Raw genomic sequence first — 22094 nt, 5'->3', positions numbered from 1 at the left:
AGCAATGGGCTCAGGATCGACCTTTGGGGCACTACATATGGAGATGTGTAAACCTTGGAGCAGGCAGTGGCAGATGAAATTTGAATAGTGCGGTTATCGAGGAAGGAAGTAATCCAGTCAAGAGCTGAACCACGTATGCCAAAAGACTTCGGTGTGTGGATTAAGAGAGAGTGGGAGATGGTGTCGAACGCAGCACTAAGGTCTAACAATATTAGTGCTACTGTCTGTCCGGCATCCATATGCTGTCGTAGTCTTTCAGACATGTGGAGTGAGGGTGAGAGATTCCATTGGAGGTATGTTATTTAGGACATCCACTGGTATCAAGAAAGCACAGTACAAAAGCGGTCCGGGATCTTTCAATGATGTAGAGGCAGCGGACTTTGGTGGAGACAAGTATTGCGAAACATTCCTATAGTCAGTGGGGAAAGGTGTCGTACTGGGCAGAGTTGTGGTTTGGGTCTGAGACGGTCTGCAAGAAACAGAGTTTGCGATCTCCGTCTGAATTTTTTCGATTTTATATGTGAAGAATTGGGCAAGATAGTCACATTGATGCTCATCTAATGGCCGAGGAATGGCTGTTGTTTTGGAGCCGGCCAGTTCTTTCACTGTACTAAAAAGAGTTGGAGCCATTAACTGCTTTGGAAATGGTGACTGAAATAAAACTGGCCCTAGTAGAGTTGCACAAGATGTGATAGATATTTCTAACTTTGGTGTAAACGATTTTTGATTCAGGGTTGTAATCTCTCCTCCATTTACTTTCTAGTGCTTTGCATTTTGATTTTTCCCTTAGGGTGTCATTAAACCATGGTGCTGGGGATCGGTGTTTATTCAGTTTTTTATGCGAGCGAGGGAGACAAGAGTCTATGGCGTTTGAGAGCCAGTCATGAATATTTGTGGCTAGTGCGTCAACTTTGAGGTCAGCAGGGGGTACATCTGAGCATAGAGATTTATTTAACGCAATTAGGTAGAGTTTTTTCCAGTTTATTTTCGTGGTCACCACAGAGGGAGTAGAAAGGGCCGAAGAGAGAGGAGGGGCCAGACTAAATTTGGAAAGAAAATGGTCAGACCAACTCTGGGGTACTGCTTGAGTACACTTAATCTGGGGAAGACTAGAAAAAATCAGGTCCAATAGGTGACCAGCTGTGTGTGTTGGGACAGAATTAAGTAAGTTTATGTTCAGTGTAGATAGGTCAGCGATGAAATTGCTGCATGTTGAATTGGACAGATCGTCTAGATGTAGATTGAGAACGCCCAGGAGTGAAACATTTTTGGCGCTCATAAGTAAGGGGGTAATATAACTAGGGAAAGAAGAGGTCCACGACCTCGGGTGTCCTGGTGGGCGATACACAAGTAGGCCAGTGAGCGTGAAGTTGGGGTTTAATGCTAGCTTGAAGAGTGCTGCTTCACACTCAGGGATGTCTATAGGGTCAAATCTACATTGAAGGCAATTTAAAAAAATAATAGCTATGCCCCCTCCTGATTTAGAGACTCTGTCCTTTCGAACAATTGCATAGTTTGGTGGTAATGCTGCCGCTATATCAGGATTGGAACTGTCGTTAAGCCAGGTCTCAGTAATGAAGACCGCCTCTGGTTGTTCATGCCAGGGAAGATTAAAAATGTCCAACTTGTGTTTGGGGAGTGAGCGACAGTTAACACTAAAGAACACAAGGCCCTTAGTAGGTGAAACAGTGATGTGTGTAAAAGGAGTCTGTCTAGAGATACTATGCAGCAGCTTTCGGGTGAGAAGTTGCAACAAGGACAGATTTTGCCAGGTATGTTATCAGCAGAATAACGTTTGCAATCCTTAGCGGTAGGGGAGCGCAGAGCTAGAATTTGATCAGATGTGAACATCAGCCTTTTTAAAGCCATTTCACCAGGGGTCGTGGACTCTGGCCTCGGTCGGGCGCAGACGGGCTTGCCTTTAGCGCGCCTGCTGCGCACGCCTGCTGCGCACGCCTGCTGCGCGGGTTGCCAGACCTCAGCATTAAGTAGTGTACGGGGCTCTAGGTCATGTGACTGTCCGGGCCCCGCCTCTACTCGCGCCGCTGTCGATGATCAGTCAAGAGAGGACTGTGAATTTGCACAATCACCCTCCACAACAATCAGGCAATGCCTGCGGTGGACCGAGGTGAGTGCAAAGGTTAAAACTAGCAAAAAGTGGTCGGCGATCAAATTAGAACATACTCAAGGGTTAAAAACATTGGTATCAATTTCGTTCAGGAAATGCGATAGTCAGCTGAAAGATAGTTAAGGCACGCACTTACGCTGCTGGCTGCCTTTCTAATGCAGCGCGCGTCCGCTGCGCGGGTTCCCAGACCTCAGCATTAAGTGGTGTACGCGGCTCTAGGTCATGTGACCGTCCGGGCCCCGACTCTACTCGCGCCGCTGTCGATGAGCAGTCAAGAGAGGACTGTGAATTTGCACAATCACCCTCCACAACAATCAGGCGATGCCTGCGGTGGTCCGAGGTGAGTGCAAATGTTAAAACTAGCAAAATGTGGTCGCATACTCAAGGGTTAAAAACATTGGTGTCAATTTCATTCAGGAAATGTGGTAGTCAGCTGAAAGATAGTTAAGGCACGCACTTACGCCGCTGGCTGCCTTTCTAATGCATGTACTAAATACAGGGCACAATTAAACTTGCCAATTTCTTACCATGCAGAAGGTTTGCTTTAGAGTCCATACTTCGTAGCCTACTGGCTTCTACAAGGTCTGCTGCATCAATTAAAGGGTGGGAAATCGTTACACGACTTAGGGCGAGCATCTGAAAGTAAATGAAAACGTGTCATGATAACGTAATTTATATTGAATGTGTTTAGAAAAGTTTACGTGGGACAAAATTATTCAACATAAGCCCATGAGGCATGTAAGGTACATCTAATGTACAGCATGAATATAAAATGAAGTACAATACAGAAAATTCCAAGCACAATTTTATTTTAAGAGAAAAAGAAACTTCTTTTAATAACCGTCTCTGACAGGTGCCTAGATCGCAGCAGATTCCTTTTATGAACCCACTGAGGGACAAGGCTGGCTATGGAAATGTTTTCATAGCAGTAGCTGTTCATGAGTAGTGTAGGAAATGGGACCCCCGGCCGGCCAGGACTTGCACCCCAGCCAGTCAGAGACCGCCACTCCTATGTAAAGTCGACCCCCTGCTCACCCATCTAGGTAACGCGGCGCGAGCAGCCAGGCCTATCTCGGAGGACATGTGTGAAGCATTTGCGCACGCACCCACCAACAACAACCTCCCGGGCCTCCCACAAAAGGAACTCCACACCAAGTATATATATGAAAATAGTCTTTATATTACGAAGGACACATAGGAACATACACTTTACAATGGGCTCGAGGCACGGCAGGGGTTACAAGGGAAAAGGTACAGGGCAGGGCCAAGGGGCCCCTGCCAGGGGTATGCACATGATGGATCTAGCATGGGAACACATATCCACTGGGAGCTTCCTCGGACGAGGACTAGAACACATAATCACCAGGAGCTTAGCATTAGAATACGTCACGCCCCGGGGTCTCATAGAACTAGCAATAGAACTCACTCTAATCAGTATAGACATACACGAGGCAAGGTTATACAGGGGGGAAGGAATGGCAAGGTACATAACACAACAGAGGCCCCCATCAGCAGGGCAACACATAAGAATTCTTAGCATTACTTTGATAATAGTCAGTAGCGCCCCCTAGGCCAGATGGCCTTCCTGGGGCGAGGGCGCCTTAGAGTCTCGATGTCCAGAGTGGGCTGCAAGGGGCCCGGGGCAAACCTAAACGTGGCAGCGGCCCACGAAGTGCTGGGCCGCTGGGGGACTTGGACATAGCCCTGCAGGCCTGGGGGGACAGGGGGGCAATGGTGGAGCCTCTCGCAGGGTCAGGGACACGTGGTGGGGCCACTCGGGGCCCAGGCAGGGCCAGGGACACGTGGTGGGGCCACTCGGGGCCCAGGCAGGGCCAGGGACACGTGGTGGGGCCACTCGGGGCCCAGGCAGGTTGGAGCCTCCTCGGGGCTCAGGACAAGAACTGTGGGCAGGCGGGGCCCCCCTCGGGGGACCTGACATCAATGGGCGCCCCCTGGGGCCGTGACGGGGCCTCGCGGGCTCAGAGGGCCAAAACTGTAGAGGGAGCCTCTCGGGGCTCAGGGGGGCAAAGTATGGCCAGGCGGGGTCCCCCTCGGGGGACCCGGCATCAATGGGCGCCCCTGGGGGCCGTGACGGGGCCTCGCGGGCTCGGAGGGCCAAAACTGTAGAGGGAGCCTCTCGGGGCTCAGGGGGGCAAAGTATGGCCAGGCGGGGTCCCCCTTGGGGGACCCGGCATCAATGGGGGGCCCGCGGGTCTCCAGGCACATGTGTGCTCGCGCTGGAGGGGAGGGGCGAGCACCGACAATGTGCTCCGACGCCCCGCCTCCCCTCCGGCGCACTCACCGCTCAACTGCCAGACGCGCCGGTCTCTCTTCGCTCCCTGGGGCTCCCGCTCGCTCCTGGGGGGCCCGGGGGGGGGGGGCGGGGGGTCAGCGGCACTTCTGTTGGGGGGACGCAGGGCGCGGAGTCGGCTCCCGCTGCCTCCTGCATTGCTCGGATCTCTTCTGGGTGTGCAGCTCCCCAGGCCGCCGGCCAATCAGAGCGCGGCCCGGGGGAAACGTCATCGGGCCAGCCGCCTATCAGAGCGCGGCCCGGGGGCGGGCTTCACGCGGGGTCCCGGGCTGCGGCGGTGAATACAGGGGAAATTGACGAAGGTAAATAACTTGTTCATCCTAAATAAACTATTAGTTATAGATTCCTTACCTTAGAATAGATACCCCAGCAATACCAACCCCGGAGGAGGGACTGAGAACCAAGTTCACACCAGAAGGTCCTGGAGGACTGAAAGGACAAAGTAGCCGCCCCTCCGGACTGGAATACCCAGGTAGTAATGTCTGATGAACATGTGCATAGAAGCCCACGTGGCCGCCTGCCAGATGTCAAGGAGTGGGACTCCATGTGACAAAGCAGTAGTTGCTGCCGTAGCTCTAGTGGAATGAGCTTGCAGCCCCACTGGAGGTTCCTTTTTAGCTAAAGCGTAACAAATCTTTATAGAAAGGACAACCCATCGAGAGATGGTACACTTTGCACAGCTCGACCTTTCTTGGCACCCACTTAGCCAACGAAGAGAGGATCGTCAACCCGGAAATCCTTTGTGCGGTCAAGGTCAAAAGACAGCGCATGGTCGGGTCCAGACTGTGGAGTTACTCCTCCTCCTCCTTGGAAGGGTGCGGAGGTGGGAAAAAGGTGGGCAGAGTAATAGTCTGTCGATGTGAAAAGGGGTGACAACTTTAGGTAGGACCGAGGGCCTCGTTCGAAGCACCATTTTGCCAGATTCACTGAGAAGAAAGGGGGCTTAGAAGAAAGAGCCTGAAGCTCACTCACTTTGCGAACATGGCAACAAGAAAAGCAGCCTTCAGAGTAAGGAGCCTAAGAGGACAGCTATCAAGAGGCTCGAAGGGAGCACACATAAGGTAAATCAAGACAAGGTTCAAGTCCCACTGAGGCATTATGAAAGGAGATATAGGAAAGAGGTGAATAATGCCCTTAAAGAACCTATTAGCAATAAGGGACCTGAACAAAGAGGGCTGACCTGGCAGCCGGCGAAAAGCAGAAATGGCTGCCAGGAAGCTTTTAAGAGTGCCCAGAGCAGAGCCCTGCTGGGCCAAATAGGGAAAGAATAAAAGAACCTCAGAAAGAAGGACAGAAAGGGGAATCACAGCCTTTGCTGTGCACCATGCTACAAGCTAATACCATCGACAGGTATATATCATCTTAGTGGAGGGACACCTGGCTGCCAAGATGACATTACAGACTTTGTGGGGAAGGTAAAAAGCGGTCAACTGTTGCCACTCAATCTCCACACAAGGAGGTGGAGGCTGGACAGGTTTAAGTCTAGGACAGTCCCCTACTGCTGCGACAGAAGAGCTACCTGAAGGGGCAGTATGATCGGAGGATCAATAGCCATGTTCAGGAGCTCGGGGGAACAAACTCTTTGTGCCCCGTCTGGTGCCACCACAATTACGTGGGCCCGTTGCAGATTTGTCTTCTTCAGCACTCGGGGCAGAAGTGGTACAGGCGAAAGGAGTACAGGAGGGCGCAGTTCCACTCGCTATGAAAAGCGTCTCCGAGCGAGTGCTGCCTTGGAAACTCCAATGCGCAAAACTGCTGACACTGCGTTCTCTCATCGGTGGGAACAGATCTAACCACGGCTCTCCCCACTGCTGAAAGAGACCTTGCACCACCTCTGAGTGAAGACCCCATTTGTGATCCACCAGACACCGACGGCTGAGCTTGTCCACCCTGGCACCCCTTGAGGGAGGGAAGGAATGCCTTCAGCACCAATCGCATCAAACGGAGCTCCAACAGGTTGATATGGAGCCTGAACTCCTCTGATCTCCGCCTCTCCCAAGTGGCCGCCCCATCCCAGGAATGATGCATCGTCACCACCGTAAGTTCTGGTTGGGGAAAGGAGAGGGATCTGCCTCTGAGCCAGTCCTGGTTCATTAACCATCACTGCAGTTGTTGCGCAGTTCCCTCTGAGGTCTGGACGTAGTCACAAAGATCGGTCCCACTGCAGAGCCCACATATGCCATCTAGCATGATCCACCAGCAGGATGTAGGAAGCTATGAGCCCCAGCTGCCTCATGGTCATTCTCACCGAAATCCAGGGTAGAGGCTGAAACATCGGTATCATAGCCCGAATATCCCAGACTTGCTGCTTGGGAGGATAGGCCCGAATCTGCACTGTGTCCAGAACAGCTTAGATGAAAGGGAGCGACTGAGAGGGAGCCAGGTGTGACTTTGGCACGTTGATAGTGAACCACAGCGAATGCAGGAGGTCCGCCATAGTCTGGAGGTGGGGGAAGACAGTCTGGGGCGAGCCCACCTTCAACAGCCAGTCGTCGAGATAGGGAAAGACTGGGACGCCTGATCTGCAAACACCGTCATCACTTTCGTGAACACCTCAGGGGCACTGGTAAGGCCAAAGGGGAGCATCGTGAACTGAAAATGCTTGTGGCCTACCGAGAACCGTAGGGAACGTCTATGGGCTGGCAGGACGGGGATGTGGAAATTAGCGTCCTGCAAGTCCAACACCACCATCCAGTCTCCAGGGTCGAGGGCAGATAGGACCTGAGTCAAAGTCAGCATTTTGAACTTCTGCTTCCGGAGGAAGAGGTTAAGGGCCCAAGGTTTAGGATAGGACGCAGGCCTTTGTCCTTCTTGGGCACCTGAAAGAAGCGGTAATAGCAACTACAAACTACTTCTGCCGCATGAACCCTATTGATAGCTCTCTTGACCAAGAGAGCTAAGACTTCCTGGCGGAGACGCACCTAATGATCCTCCAACATGCAATCTATAGACGGTGGAATGGAGTGAGAGGGATTCTTGAAGGGGAGGGGGTAGCCCCTTCAGACTATCTGCAAAACCCACCTGTCTGACGTGATGGATTGCCAGTGGGGGAGGTGATGGCGAATACTGCCACCCTCTTGCAGCTGATGGGCGTGAAAGGTCAGATTAGGAGGGTTTGTGGACTGGCCAGACCGCTGGTTCCCAGACCTGTGTCACAGGGTCCCATGCCTGCAGCCACGCAGAGGCTGGGCAGCTTGCGTGGACTGGTGGCTGGACTTGGTCGGACGTGGTGGCGTACCCTTCCATAGCCAAGCAAAAGGCAGACTGTGGTGGACTGGAGGATGCAGCGAGGCCCAAGGATCTGGCAGTAGCCAGAGAATCCTTACAGCGCTCCAGCACAGAATCTGCCTTGTCACCAAAAAGGCGCAGGCCTTTGAAGGGAATGTCCAGCAGAGTTGACTGAACATTCCATGGAAAACTAGACATCCTCAACCAGGCGTAGCGCCGAAGGGCTACCGACGTGGCAATCGTTCTGCCCAGTGAGTTGGCTGGTGTCCAGTCCACAGGGAATTGAGAATTTTGCTGCGTCTCTCTCATCTGCCACGGCTTGGGAGAGAACTGACCGGGCCTCCTCCGGTCACTGAGGCAGCACCTGCGCAACCGTATCCCAGATGGTATGCGATTATTGGCCCAAGAAGCAAGTGGTATTCACAGACCGCAGTGCCAAGCTGGATGAAGAGAGCATGCGCTTCCCAAGATGATCCAGCTTCTTTGATTCCTTGCCTGGGAGTGCAGAAGGGAATGCGCCCTTGGAAGAAGCTTGGACCACCAAGCTCTCGGGGGAAGGGTGTTGGGTGAGGAAAATGGGATCGTCCGGAGTCGGGTGGTGGTGGCGAGCAATCGTCCGTTCCACAAGAGCCCCTGTGCTGGGCTTGGACCAAGTGCCCAGAAGGACATCCGTGAGGGCTTCATTAAAGGGCAAGAGGGGTTAAGAGGAAGTTGCCACCAGTTGAAACACCTCCGTCAGGTTAGTCCTGACTGCCACTGTAGGGAGCTCCAGGCCCAATGCCTCGGCTGCCCTACGCACCACCACTGCATAGGACGCTCCCTCCTCCGTAGCCGTGGTAGGGGGAGAAAGCATGCCAAGGTCTGGGAAGGTATCCAGACATTTTGCTGCAACGATTGTTACCTAAGGGCAGGGTCCACATGCCACATAGAGGCTCTTGGGTTCACAAACACGACTATTGGATCTGCGGGCCCCAAGTAGGAATTTAGGGCTCTTGTTGGTCGCCATTCCACGCCCATGGACCCATGAGCCATGTTTGTCAATCCCAGACAAGTTGTGGACCCATAGTCTTCTTCCTTCTTGGATATGGGGACCCAAAGGGAGCATGTTACTCCAGAACCAAAGGTTAGTGGTCAATCCAGTGGTTATTGGTTATTTTTGGTAACTGGATTAGTCATGCCCTTTCAAGGAAAACATTTCAAGCATTTTCTTGTTTCTTTGTAACAGATTAATTTGAGTGAAGGTGAGATCATTAGTAGGGGATATGCGAGTTCATGGAAATTGTTGGTGGGATGAATTGAGTAGGTTAGAGGCAATTGGATATTGTTAAGTTACGACCTAGGAAATGAGGTCAGGTAATTTGCAAAAATAAAATGATAGCGATTAAGGCAGGAAGGCATGAGACTTAGAATAGGTTATACTCTAGAGCAGAGGTCTTCAATCTGTGGGGCGCGACCCCCAGGGGGGTCGTGGAGTCCTGGGAAGGGGGTCGCAGATTCTGTTGGAGCGTGCAGCAGTTCCTGGCGTCAGGCTGATTGAGGCCGGGTGATCACGGTGGAGGCCTAATTCACGCCTCATTAACAAGAAAAAGGTCTTCTGAAGACCTGTGAAGTACTCGGGTGTGCCTTTCTGTGTGTCCCGAAGCTGTTTCAGCCCGGGCTCACTTACACGTGCTGGGGAGTGGGGGGGGGGTGGGGTGGGGGGGGGTGGGCGGGGGCTATCTGGGGGAGGAGGCTGTAGCCCTTTGAGTTCAATCAATGGACTTAGCTGTGGGGTTTATTTTTATTTTTAACGTTTTATATAGCGCTAGCTTAACCCGTAGGTATCAGAGCGCTTTACAAACACACATAGCAAACAGCAGAAGGACATTACAGTCATTGGTTCAAGTCCCACATACCTGGCGCCTGTGCAGGAGAAATGTGCCTGAAACTGTTCTTCACCTGAGGTTGAGGTGTTTATACAGCCTGTCTGCCCCCCCCCCCCCCCCCCAAGCAGGGAAGTCAAGTCAAGTCAAGTCATAACATTTATATAGCGCACTACATACCCAGAGGGTTTCAAGGCGCTTAGGAAGGGGAGAAGTATTATTTGTCAAATATCCACGTTTTAAGCTGCTTTCTGAACGCTAGGTGATTTTGGGTGAGGCGAAGGTAAGCGGGGAGTGAGTTCCATGTCTTGGCAGCCAGGTAAGAGAAGGATCTGCCTCCCATGGTGGTCTTGTTGATGCGAGGTACAGTGGCGAAGGCTTGGCTGGAAGAGCGAAGTTGGCGATAGGGGGTGTAAAAGGACAGTCGAGAGTTGAGGTACTCTGGTCCGATGTCGTAGAGTGATTTGTGTGCGTGGGTAAGCAGTCGGAAAGTAATCCTCTTATTGACGGGTAGCCAGTGGAGGTCTTTAAGGTGACCAGAGATGTGTTCGTTGCGTGGGATGTCTAATATGAGCCTGGCTGAGGCGTTTTGGATTCGTTGTAGTTTCTTCTGGAGTTTTGCGGTAGTACCTGCGTAGAGGGTGTTTCCATAGTGCAGTCGGCTCGTGACCAGAGCGTGGGTGACTGTTTTCCTTGTTTCGGAGGGGATCCAGCGAAATGTTTTTCTGAGCATGCGAAGAATGTTAAAGCATGAAGAGGATACGGCGCTGACTTGTCTGTTCATTGAGAGTGAAGAGTCCAGGATGACGCCTAGGTTCCGTGCGTGGTCTGTCGGGGTGGGTGCTTTACAGAGGGCTTCCGGCCACCAAGAGTCGTCCCATGCAGAGGGGGATTTACCTAGGATGAGGACTTCTGTTTTGTCTGAGTTCAGTTTTAGACGGCTTTGTTTCATCCATTCGGCGACTTCTTTCATTCCCTCATGTAGGTTCGTTTTGGCGATGCTGGGGTCCTTGGTGAGAGATAGGATCAGTTGAGTGTCATCCGCGTAAGAGATGATGTTGAGGTTGTGTTGGCGGGCGATGGCCGCGAGGGGGCTCATGTATACGTTGAAGAGGGTGGGGCTGAGTGAGGATCCTTGTGGTACGCCGCAGATGATTTCTGAGGCCTCGGACTTGAATGGTGGGAGGCGGACTCTCTGCGTTCTTCCGGTGAGGAACGAGGTGATCCATTCCAGTGCCTTTCCTTGGATTCCGATGTTTCTGAGGCGTTGTAAAAGGGTGCTGTGGCAGACTGTGTCGAAGGCTGCAGAGAGGTCGAGGAGGATGAGGGCGACTGTGTCTCCATTGTCCAGTAGAGTTCGAATGTCGTCTGTTGCTGCGATGAGGGCGGTCTCAGTGCTGTGTTTGGCTCGGAAGCCGGACTGTGAGGAGTCGAGTGATTTGTTGGCTTCGAGGAAGGCGGCGAGCTGGTTGTTGCCAGCTTTCTCGATGACTTTGGCCGGGAATGGAAGAAGCGAGATGGGGCGGTAGTTTTTGAGTTCGGTGGGGTCTGCTGTTGGTTTTTTCAGAAGGGCGGTGAGTTCAGCGTGTTTCCAGCTTTCCGGGAAGGTGGCGGAGTTGAAGGAGCAGTTGATGACGTCTCGGAGGTGCGGAGCTATGACGGAGTCTGCTTTGTTGAAGATGTGGTGAGGGCATGGGTCTGTGGGGGATCCAGAGTGGATAGAATTCATCAGGCGGATGGTGTCCTCAGTGGAGATTGGGTTCCAGGCGTTAAGGGTGTTAATGGGGGGAAGATGGTCAGCTGATGGTAGGGTGGGTTGGCTTCCGGGTTGGTTGTCAAAGCTGTTGTGGATGTCAGCAATCTTGTTGTGGAAAAAAGAGGCTAGGGAATCGCAGAGGGTTTGAGAGGAGGTGATGTCGTTGGAGTTGGCCGAGGGGTTGGAGAATTCCTTGACGATGTTGAAAAGTTCCTTGCTGTTGTGGGCGTTGTTGTCAAGTCGATCTTTGAATGCTGTTTTCTTGGCTTTTCGGATCAGTTGGTGGTGAGTACGGATGGCGCTTTTGAAGGCGTCCTTGTTGCTGGTGGATGGGTCTTTTTTCCAGGCCTTTTCAAGGGAGCGGCATAGTTTCTTGGACTTCTTGAGGTCGTCGTTGAACCATAGAGATGCCCTCCCATGAGAGAGGAAGAAGGAAGAAGACACAGAGAGATACTGACCCCACCCCCATGAGAGAGGCACAGAAAAGGTGGGTGGATGAAGGATGAATGTATGTGTGGATGGAAGGATGAAGGGTGGGTGGATGGATGGATGGATGGATGGATGGAAGGAAGGATGAAGGATGGATGGGTGGATGTAAGGATGAATAGATGGATGTGTGAAAAGGTGGGTGGATGAATGATGAGTGGATGGGTGTAAAGATGAAAGGGTAGATGGATGGATGAAGGATGAATGGATGGATGTGTGAAAAGGTGGGTGGATGAATGATGAGTGGATGGATGTAAAGATGAAAGGGTGGATGGATGGATGAAGGATGGATGGATGTGTGAAAAGGTGGGTGGATGGATGAATGAAAGGGTGGGTGGGTGAATGATGAGTGGATGGATGTAAAGATGAAAGGGTGGATGGATGGATGAAGGATGGATTGATGTGTGAAAAGGTGGGTGGATGGATGGATGAAAGGGTGGGTGGATGAATGATGAGTGGATGGATGTAAAGATGAAAGGGTGGATAGATGGATGAAGGATGGATGGATGTGTGAAAAGGTGGGTGGATGGATGGATGAAAGGGTGGATGGATGAAGGATGTATGTATGGATGGATGTGTGAAAAGGTGGGGGATGAATGATGGGTGGATGGATGGATGGATGGATGGATGGATGAAAGGGTAGGTGGATGGATGAAGGATGGATGAATGATGGGTGGATGGATGGATGGATGGATGAAAGGGTAGGTGGATGGATGAAGGATGGATGGATGAAAGGGTGGATGGATGAAGGATGTATGGATGGATGGAAGGACAAAAAGGTAGATGGATGAAGGATGGATGTATGGGTGGATGGAAGGATGAAGGGTGGGTGGGTGGATGGATGGAAGGAAGGATGAAGGATGGATGGGTGGATGTAAGGATGAATAGATGGATGTGTGAAAAGGTGGGTGGATGAATGATGAGTGGATGGATGTAAAGATGAAAGGGTAGATGGATGGATGAAGGATGAATGGATGGATGTGTGAAAAGGTGGGTGGATGAATGATGAGTGGATGGATGTAAAGATGAAAGGGTGGATGGATGGATGAAGGATGGATGGATGTGTGAAAAGGTGGGTGGATGGATGGATGAAAGGGTGGGTGGATGAATGATGAGTGGATGGATGTAAAGATGAAAGGGTGGATGGATGGATGGATGTGTGAAAAGGTGGGTGGATGGATGGATGAAAGGGTGGATGGATGAAGGATGTATGTATGGATGGATGTGTGAAAAGGTGGGGGATGAATGATGGGTGGATGGATGTGATGAGGTCTAACAGGCGCATTTATGGTTGTCGATAGTTGTTGATGATGAGGAGTACCAGTTTCTAGAATCTTTTGTCGTAAGGGGGTCCTTACGCCTAAAAAGGTTTTACAAGGGGGTCTCGGCATGAAAAAGTTTGAAGACCTCTGCTCTAGAGAGACAAGGCACACAAATGATGGAAGGTAAGGAGCACTGCAATATTTCATTTGAGAGGCTTCCCACAACAGCACTTCAAGTCGATCTAAAGTTTGGGCTTTGCTCAGAAACTGAGGTCCCAGCACACAGGTTTTAATATCTGCGGACAGGTTTAGCAGCTACGCAGCTACGGCATAACCACAGTAGAGTACAGGTTTCCAGGTGGTAGTGTAATATAGGAAGCCACACCCCATTGTGGCTGTCTTTTTGGTGGCACTAAGGTTTTTGGAAAGCCATCTTGTTTCAGAGGAGTGAGTGTGTGCCTATTCACACTGGAATGATAACATTCATATATGAAATGCAATCTCCGCCCCATGACGGATTAACCTTTGCTTGCCTCCATGAATAAAGACCTAAAACCAGAAACTGAAACTTGATTTTTTGCCACATGGCCCATTGCAATATGTGACACGGTCAGCCAGTCCTAACCTTTCAGGAACCAGCATGATGAATTCCCCAACATATTTTTTTTTCTAGCATTGAAAATCGGGACGTAAAATCCCAAAATGCAAAGTGCTGGTTGCTCTTAGTTAGAAAGTCAGGACCTCCTGAAGGAGACACGTGCAACAGGATTGCTTAAACGCTATATTTTAAACTTTTACAGATCAGGCCAGTTCGTTTTGAAGACGATGACAATGTTTGGCTTGGATGTAAAACCAAATATAAAACCATGTCCACCTATTTTAGGTTTGGACAATTCTTTTCAATCTATGGTAAATGGAAACAGATTCCTGTGCAAATCAGAGCAACTTTGTTGATCCGCTGCCGTCTGTCACAAGGAAACATTAAATGTGAATATAATCTATGTAGATCCTATATATATTTTTTTAGTTTTCAAAAACCTTTATTGAAGATTTAGACACAACAGAAGTACAGAGTTACACCACGGAAAGATAATATGCATTACGATATGTTTTACAAAACCGAGGACAAACGCTTACATGCACTGCAATCAATGACATCAATGAAATAGATCGGAATCTCACCAAAAGCAAAGCGGAGAAATTATCAGGGTAGGCACCATACCTAAAAGGGGGAAAGCATGGGGTAGGGGGGGAAGGGAAGCAGAGAGGAGGGGACTCATGGACCTGCACCGGCGGCCGCCGCGGGCGGAGCATCGACCGGGAGAGGTTGCTGGGTGCTGGGAAATGTGACTTAGAGGATAGGAGACAAGCGAACCCCAGATAGCAGGTAGGATCTAGCGGGCATTTGGTCCCAGAATTCGGACAGGCGAGTCTGGCAACGGGAAGCATCCTCCAACCAAAGGGACACCTTTGGTGCGAGTCGCCGCCTCCAGCACATGGAAACCCTGCGCCGCGCAAGAACTAGCAGCATAGTCTGCGGGAGGCATCTGGGCAAAATTTGACAAAGCCTAAGAGGCAAAGCAGAGAGTCAGGAGGGAGCGGAAATGAAGTGATGTCAGAAATAACAGTGCATACCTCACGCCAATAAACTGAGACCTTGGGGCATACCCAGGCACGGTGGGAGAAGTCAGCCGCAGAGCAGGCATCTATTACTGGTAATGAGGTCCATTTTTTGCAATTGCATGGGGGTCCGGTAGAGCCTGTGGAGAGATTTAAATTGGATAAGGAGTAGTCGATAGTTAGGGGAGAGGAGTTTAATCAGGGTGCAGCAGTAAAGCCAGTCGGCCTGGGAAATTGCTATATCTAGGTCCATCTCCCATGCCACGCGCGCCCGGTCATTTGTTCGCGCTATATAAAACTTTATAAATAAATAAATGGAGGAGGTCGCCAGCGTGGTAGCATAGAATCTGGTAAACAGTTTATGTGGAGAGGTGAACTTATAAAACAAGCATTTGCAATGCAATAGGTCTCGCATTAGGAAAGTTTGAGCTATTGGTATTGTAAATGACAATTTTTTTATTTATATTTTGTTTTTGAAAATAACTAAATTAATAGCTTTGTCATTTACAATGCCAATAGTTATAACTTTCGCAAATGTGACACCTATAGCATTTGTAATGCAATATGTGTTGTATTTACGTGACTTACATGTATTGATATTACAAATAACAATGGCTTTTAATTTTTTTTAATAGTTAATAATTAAATAAAAGTTATTGTAATTTATAATGGCAATAGCTTAAAGTTTTGTAAATAACTTTTGTGAAGATATGTTCAGTGTATTTTATTGTGACGAAATTCCAAGAACAGAAGTGAAATATTAACATGTTTTTGTTACATTTGTAATAAAGCTTCAAACATTGAGAGAGCATATTTGAACCAGGTGTTGTTGAATGGTCGCAGAGATTGATGATGTGGTGGCGCAGAGTGATGTTGTGATGGCAAACGAGTGATGCTGTGGCGTTCAGTGATGCTGTGGTAGCACATAGTGATTTTGTGGGGGTGTGAGGGTGAGGGGGTGTGAGGGTGAGGGGGAGTGAGGGGGTGTGAAGGTGAGAGGGGGTGAGGGTGTGTGTGAGGGTGAGGGGGTGTGAGGGTGAGGGGGTGTGAGGGTGAGGGGGTGAGAGGGTGCGAGGTTGAGTGAGGGGGTGTGAGGGTGAGAGGGGGTGAGGGTGTGTGAGGGTGAGGGGGTGTGAGGGTGAGGGGGTGTGAGGGTGAGTGAGGGGGTGTGAGGGTGTGTGAGGGTGAGGGTGTGTGAGGGTGGGGGGGTGAGGGTGTGTGAGGGTGAGGTTGTGTGAGGGTGAGGGGGTGAGGGGGTGTGAGGGTGAGAGGGGGTGAGGGTGTGTGAGGGTGAGGGGGTGAGGGTGTGTGAGGGTGTGTGAGGGTGAGTGAGGGTGTGTGAGGGTGTGTGAGGGTGAGGATGTGTGAGGGTAAGGGTGTGTGGGGGTGAGGGGGTGTGAGGGTGAGGGGGGTGTGAGTGTGGGTGAGGGGTGCAAGGGTGTGAGGGGGAGGGTGTGGGGTTGTGAGGGTATGGGGTGGTGAGGGTGTGGGGTTGTGAGGGTTAGAGGGTGAGGGAGGGTGAGGGGGGTGACAGGGGTGAGGGTGAGTGAGGATGCGGGTGTGTGAGGGTGAGGGTGTGTGAGGGTGAGGTGGGTGCGGGTGTGTGAGGGTGAGAGGGTGTGTGAGGATGTGTGTGAGGGTGAGAGGGTGTGTGAGGATGTGTGTGAGGGTGAGAGGGTGTGTGCGGATGTGTGTGAGGGTGAGGGTGTGAGGGTGTGTGAGGGTGAGTGAGGGTGAGAAGGTGAGTGAGGGTTTGTGAGGGTGAGGGTGTGTGAGGGTGAGGGTGAGGGTGTGTGAGGGTGGGTGAGGGTGAGGGTGGGTGAGGGTGTGTGAGGGTGAGGGTGTGTGAGGGTGAGGGCGTGTGAGGGTGAGGGGGTGTGAGGGTGAGGGGGTGTGAGGGTGAGGGGGTGTGAGAGTGAGGGGGTGTGTGAGTGAGAGTGAGGGGGTGTGAAAGTGAGGGTGTGTGAGAGTGAGGGGGTTGTGAGGGGGTGAGGGTGTGTGAGGGTAAGGGGGTGTGAGGGTGGGTGGGTGAAGGTGGGTGAGAGGGAGGGTGAGGGTGAGAGGGTGTGTGAGGGTGAAAGGGTGTGTGAGGGTGGGTGGGTAAGGGTGGGTGAGAGGGAGGGTGAGGGTGAGTGTGTGAGTGAGGGGGTGTGAGGGTGAGGGGATGTGAGGGTGAGGGGGTGGCGACTAGGGAGGAATGGACAGCAACATCCAATCTATATTTACTGAAAGGTCTTCCCATACACTGTTACCTATTTGAAGATCCTTAACCCACTCACAAATTGCAATTTCTGGCATTGCTCTGAAAGCAGGCTTAATAAGGTATGTAGAACCAGAGCGGTAGACACACATTGCTCCACGATAGGGTAACTTGCCTTGAAGCAGAATTAATAAAATTAAGCCATGAATGTTTTATATGCTAAAACAAATTAGCTACGTTATCTGCATCAACATTAGTTGAGAGGCCAAAGAACAGTGTAAGAAAAATAGTCCCCAGAGGTTTTATTTGTGTGACTTCACTGCATAACAAGATAAGACCCCTGTTATAACCTATTTTAATGAAAAGGAAAGGAGGGGTTTGGCCCTATAGGGAAGAGGGTAGGTTGGGCCTGTTAATGCCAAAAAGAAGGGGGGTTTACCTATGCCTCTATATGCATCATTTTGACAATCAATGAGTAACAAAGAGAAAACCACACTGTTAGTTATCTCAGACACTTGATTTATGTCTATTATTATGAACAATTCAGAATTTTTACATTACTTACGACAGAAAAGAATACATAGTCAACTTCACATTGAACACACTGCAAACATATTTTGCAGGGGAAAAAACACAACAAACAAGTGTGTGAACAATTATATAAATTATAATGAACATATCAACAGAATGTGCATATACATTGTACACAGTGATAAGTAATTGTCTCGAAAAACAGTAAAGGACAGACTTTCATGCAGTCAAATCAGATAATTAACGAGTGGGGGGGTACGTTCTATTCAGTACCAGCCCAACTTCCTGTGACACTATTTGTTGTAGTGTTGCAATTGTATAGATACAGGAAAAATCCAACATCAATTAAGACAAGCCAATGATTTTGGGCGAAAACATGGATGCTAAATGCCAACGCGTTTCGAATACCAATGTGTGAATCATCGGATTCTCATCAGGGCGTGGAATATATCCGTAGGTACTGTTTTGGGAGAGAGAACAGGGAATTGGATTTAGATTGGAGCACATTTAAAATGGAAGCTTTTTCCTATTGAATGCATCGTCCGATGCAGCATACCTTATGTGACCAGTGGATTGTGGTCATTTGAGTCTTTTAAGAGATAGTCATCATGTGTCATCAAATGCCGTGGGCGTCAACCTGCAATGTAGTGACATTGGCCAGGTGAGTTTTTGATAAAATATAGGCTGGCACTACACACATACATTTAAACGGCCAGAACAAATTACCTCTGTGTGGAGCAGCCGCTCCGAGGTCGAGGCCGGGGAGGATACGAATCTCAGTTCAGTGGTGCCCCTTTATGCAAAATCTGAGAATACAAAAACATTGTGTGGTCTTAGCGAGGACGGGCGGTGTGCTTGGACCCCAGGAAAAAGAAGGAAAACGTGTATTGCTTACTGTTTTCTACGTGAATTGTGACCCTCGAGGTATTGAGTCTCCCGTGTGCTTGAAGGCGGGGGTCTCGGTCAGGATTAAATCCTGTTAAGAAAGAGAACCAGGCAGGTTAGAACCCGGTAGCGCGAGCGTGTGCGCTTGTGTGTGCTGACCTTCATGCGGGTCTTACCTCTGGTTTGCGGATGATCGCGTTGTATTTTGGAATCAGGTTGGAACAACAGCTCGCCGCCGCGAGTGAAAGAGACTAGGTTGTGTTTAGTGATCACATGATTCAGGGAACCAATCAGTGTCGAGGACCCGCCCGCTAGGAATTATGGTACTTGTAGTTAGGTAGATAGCTGGACAACAAGGGAGAATACTTAAATTCTAGTGACTTCACTGAGTACATTAAGCCCATTATTGACAGTGTTGAATTTCATAATGAGATAGGCCTCTTTTCGTAGTAGTGCCGCCTCCATGTCATGTGCATACTGTTTTGGATCCGCCCATGAAAGGACCGTCCATTTGAACTCATTTTCACCATGGTTGTGATTTGTGAAATGTTCAACCATGGGTGCAGAGCACACCTTTTTCTTTATTTGTGATCGATGTTGTGTGATGCGAGAATTCACCGCTTGGCTGGTTTTGCCTATGTACACTTTGTCACAGGGACAAACCACGGCATAGATGACATTTTTTGTGCGACAATTTGTGAACATGTCATGCTTCCATGTGACCCCGTCATGGTCAAATATATTACCTTCTAAGGTGGAGGAACACGATATACAATTGCCACACTTATGGTGCCCGCTTATTGGTTTTAGGTTCCATTGCGAAATTAAATCACTTTTGGGTTTTGGAATAAAACTGTCCGCTCGAATCAGTTGTTGACCAATGCTTCTATTTTTGCGCATGGCAAAAATGGGTTTCTTCAAAGGGCTTGGTAAATCTTCCAATAGATGCCAATTTTTTAAGATAATGCGTTTGAACTGATTTGTGTGTGATCCATAAGTTGTGACACACACCAGCTCAGTTAAATCATTTTTTTCTTTTTTTACCAGAAGGTTCTCTCTTGGGGTGCATCTGGCACGTTTTTTGGAATGGTTAAGAAGTTTTTTTGGGTAACCCCTTTTGGCCATTTCTGCGCAAAAATTTGTGGCATGGTGATCAAAGTCAGAAATTTCAGTGCAATTCCTTCTTATTCTCAACATTTGCCCAAAAGGGAGATTTTCCTTCAGGCATTGTGGATGCGAGCTTTTGAAATGAAGAATTGTATTCCTGTCTGTTAGTTTTTTATGTAAGGTCGTTGTAAGGATGTTTTCACGGACGCCTACTGTGATGTCCAAGAACGTCATTGTACTTTTGCTGGATTCTATCGAGAAACCAATGTCTCTGTGCCTGGAGTTTAACCAATTGTAGAACTGGTCTAGATCAGTCTGGCTCCCCTGCCACAGGAGCCAGACGTCATCAATGTATCTAAGCCATTGGATTATATGGCCTGCAAATGGATTGTTCTCGTATATGAATCTCTGTTCATATTGTGCCATATAAAGAACCGCCATCTCAGGTGCGTATGGACAACCCATAGCGATGCCTTTTATTTGGATAAAGAACGCATTTTCAAATTTGAAATAGTTGCTGCGTAGCGTGATTTCAGCTAGTGAGAGGATGAAAGAGGTAGGGACTCGATGCGGTCTTTCACGTTGTTCCAGGTATATTTCCAAAACTTGTAGTGCCTCATCTTGAGGGATTTGGGTGTATAGCGAGGTGACATCTAAGGTCACCATCAGCTGGGTGGCATCATCGAATGGTTGTCCCTCCACCTTGTTGATAAAATCAGTTGTGTCCCTGAGATACGACTTTACCTGCGGTAAAAAGGGTTTTAGAAAAAAGTCTATATATTTTGAGACCGGTTCCAGTGCAGAATCGCACCCCGACACAATGGGTCGGCCAGGCGGGGTTGTCTCATTCTTATGGATTTTTGGTAAAAAGTACAGGACAGGCGTCCTTGGTGATTTCTTGTTCAAAAATTCAAATTCTTTAGGGCCTAGGAATCCCTCATCAAGTCCTATCTTGGTAATAGTAGCAATTTTATTTTGTATGGCATGCACAGGGTCCTCCTTAAATGGTCTGTACCAGTCTGGGTTGTTGACATGTGATGTTCCTTCCTCCAAATACATGGTGCGGGGCCATATAACCACTGCCCCACCCTTGTCTGCTTGTTTGATTAAAATGGACGTATCCGATTTGAGGCTCTGAATGGCAGATGTTAACCCTTTCGAAATATTTTTGTGTACAAAATCTTTTTGTTTTTCCAGTTTTGAGAGGGAGGAGAGGACGGCTTGTTCAAAGGCCATAACCTGTTTAGGAATATTTTGAGTCGGGGTGAATCTGGACTTGACTCTAAGCCCTGTGGTTTCCACATTGGACATCGCTTCGGCATCCGCGAAAAACACCTTCAACCTAATTTTGCGACAAAAATCTAATGCCTCTAATTTCAGTTGGGTGAAATCCGTTCTTTTGTTGGGGACAAACTTGAGGCCCAGGGATAAAAGTGATACTTTGTCCTGGGTGAGTGGTTTATTTGAGAGATTGACTATGGTTGATTTCTCTAGCTCTTGTAGGTTTTGTTGCGTGTTCGCATCTCCCACGGTTGTTTGAAGCGGACCCGGGACTGTCCGCCTCTGCCTAAAAAAGGTGTTGATACTGCAGCCCCTCGTCGATGTTAAGGCCCCTCTTGATTCCCCTGAAGTGTAGAAATCCTCTTTCAGGAAGTTGTATTTCTTCATAGAAGAGTTAATCAAGGCCATATCTGACAACCAAACGGTCACTGAAGCCAAGAATCTTTTAGATAAGATTGAAAAAGAAATACAACTTTTCAAAGATAATACCCTTAATGCAAAAGTAGCACAATGTGAAAGGGACTCAAAAGCCTTCAAATTGGAACAGGTTTATCCATTCCTGAAAGAGGATTTCTACACTTCAGGCGAATCAAGAGGGGCCTTAACATCGTTCCAAGGCAGGTCCAGGAACAGGTTCCTCACTTTTTCAGATACAACATCGTCTGACTCGTCATCTGAGTCTCGACAGGATAATTCTAAAAGACGAGGGGCTGCAGTATCAACACCTTTTTTAGGCAGAGGCGGACAGTCCCGGGTCCGCTTCAAACAACCGTGGGAGATGCGAACACGCAACAAAACCTACAAGAGCTAGAGAAATCAACCATAGTCAATCTCTCAAATAAACAACTCACCCAGGACGAAGTATCACTTTTATCCCTGGGCCTCAAGTTTGTCCCCAACAAAAGAACGGATTTCACCCAACTGAAATTAGAGGCATTAGATTTTTGTCGCAAAATTAGGTTGAAGGTGTTTTTCGCGGATGCCGAAGCGATGTCCAATGTGGAAACCACAGGGCTTAGAGTCAAGTCCAGATTCACCCCGACTCAAAATATTCCTAAACAGGTTATGGCCTTTGAACAAGCCGTCCTCTCCTCCCTCTCAAAACTGGAAAAACAAAAAGATTTTGTACACAAAAATATTTCGAAAGGGTTAACATCTGCCATTCAGAGCCTCAAATCGGATACGTCCATTTTAATCAAACAAGCAGACAAGGGTGGGGCAGTGGTTATATGGCCCTGCACCATGTATTTGGAGGAAGGAACATCACATGTCAACAACCCAGACTGGTACAGACCAATTAAGGAGGACCCTGTGCATGCCATACAAAATAAAATTGCTACTATTACCAAGATAGGACTTGATGAGGGATTCCTAGGCCCTAAAGAATTTGAATTTTTGAACAAGAAATCACCAAGGACGCCTGTCCTGTACTTTTTA

The 22094-nt window shown here is 49.1% G+C and overlaps 1 protein-coding gene across 7 annotated transcripts in view; it reads right to left on the bottom strand.

Annotated features, from left to right (window-relative positions):
• ORC4 (origin recognition complex subunit 4) overlaps positions 1–22094 on the bottom strand; it is a 326462-nt gene that overhangs the window by 70004 nt on the left and 234364 nt on the right. For all 7 annotated transcript variants that reach the window (XM_086957257.1, XM_086957260.1, XM_086957259.1 and 4 more), the window contains one exon: positions 2656–2764. In XM_086957257.1, coding sequence (XP_086813383.1) covers positions 2656–2764 — 109 coding nt within the window. The remainder of the gene's footprint in view (positions 1–2655; positions 2765–22094) is intronic.

Source organism: Lissotriton vulgaris, chromosome 2_1 (genome assembly GCF_964263255.1).
Source record: "Lissotriton vulgaris chromosome 2_1, aLisVul1.2, whole genome shotgun sequence".
Lineage (NCBI taxonomy): Eukaryota > Metazoa > Chordata > Amphibia > Caudata > Salamandridae > Lissotriton > Lissotriton vulgaris.
This window is presented reverse-complemented; position numbering and strand designations above follow the sequence as displayed.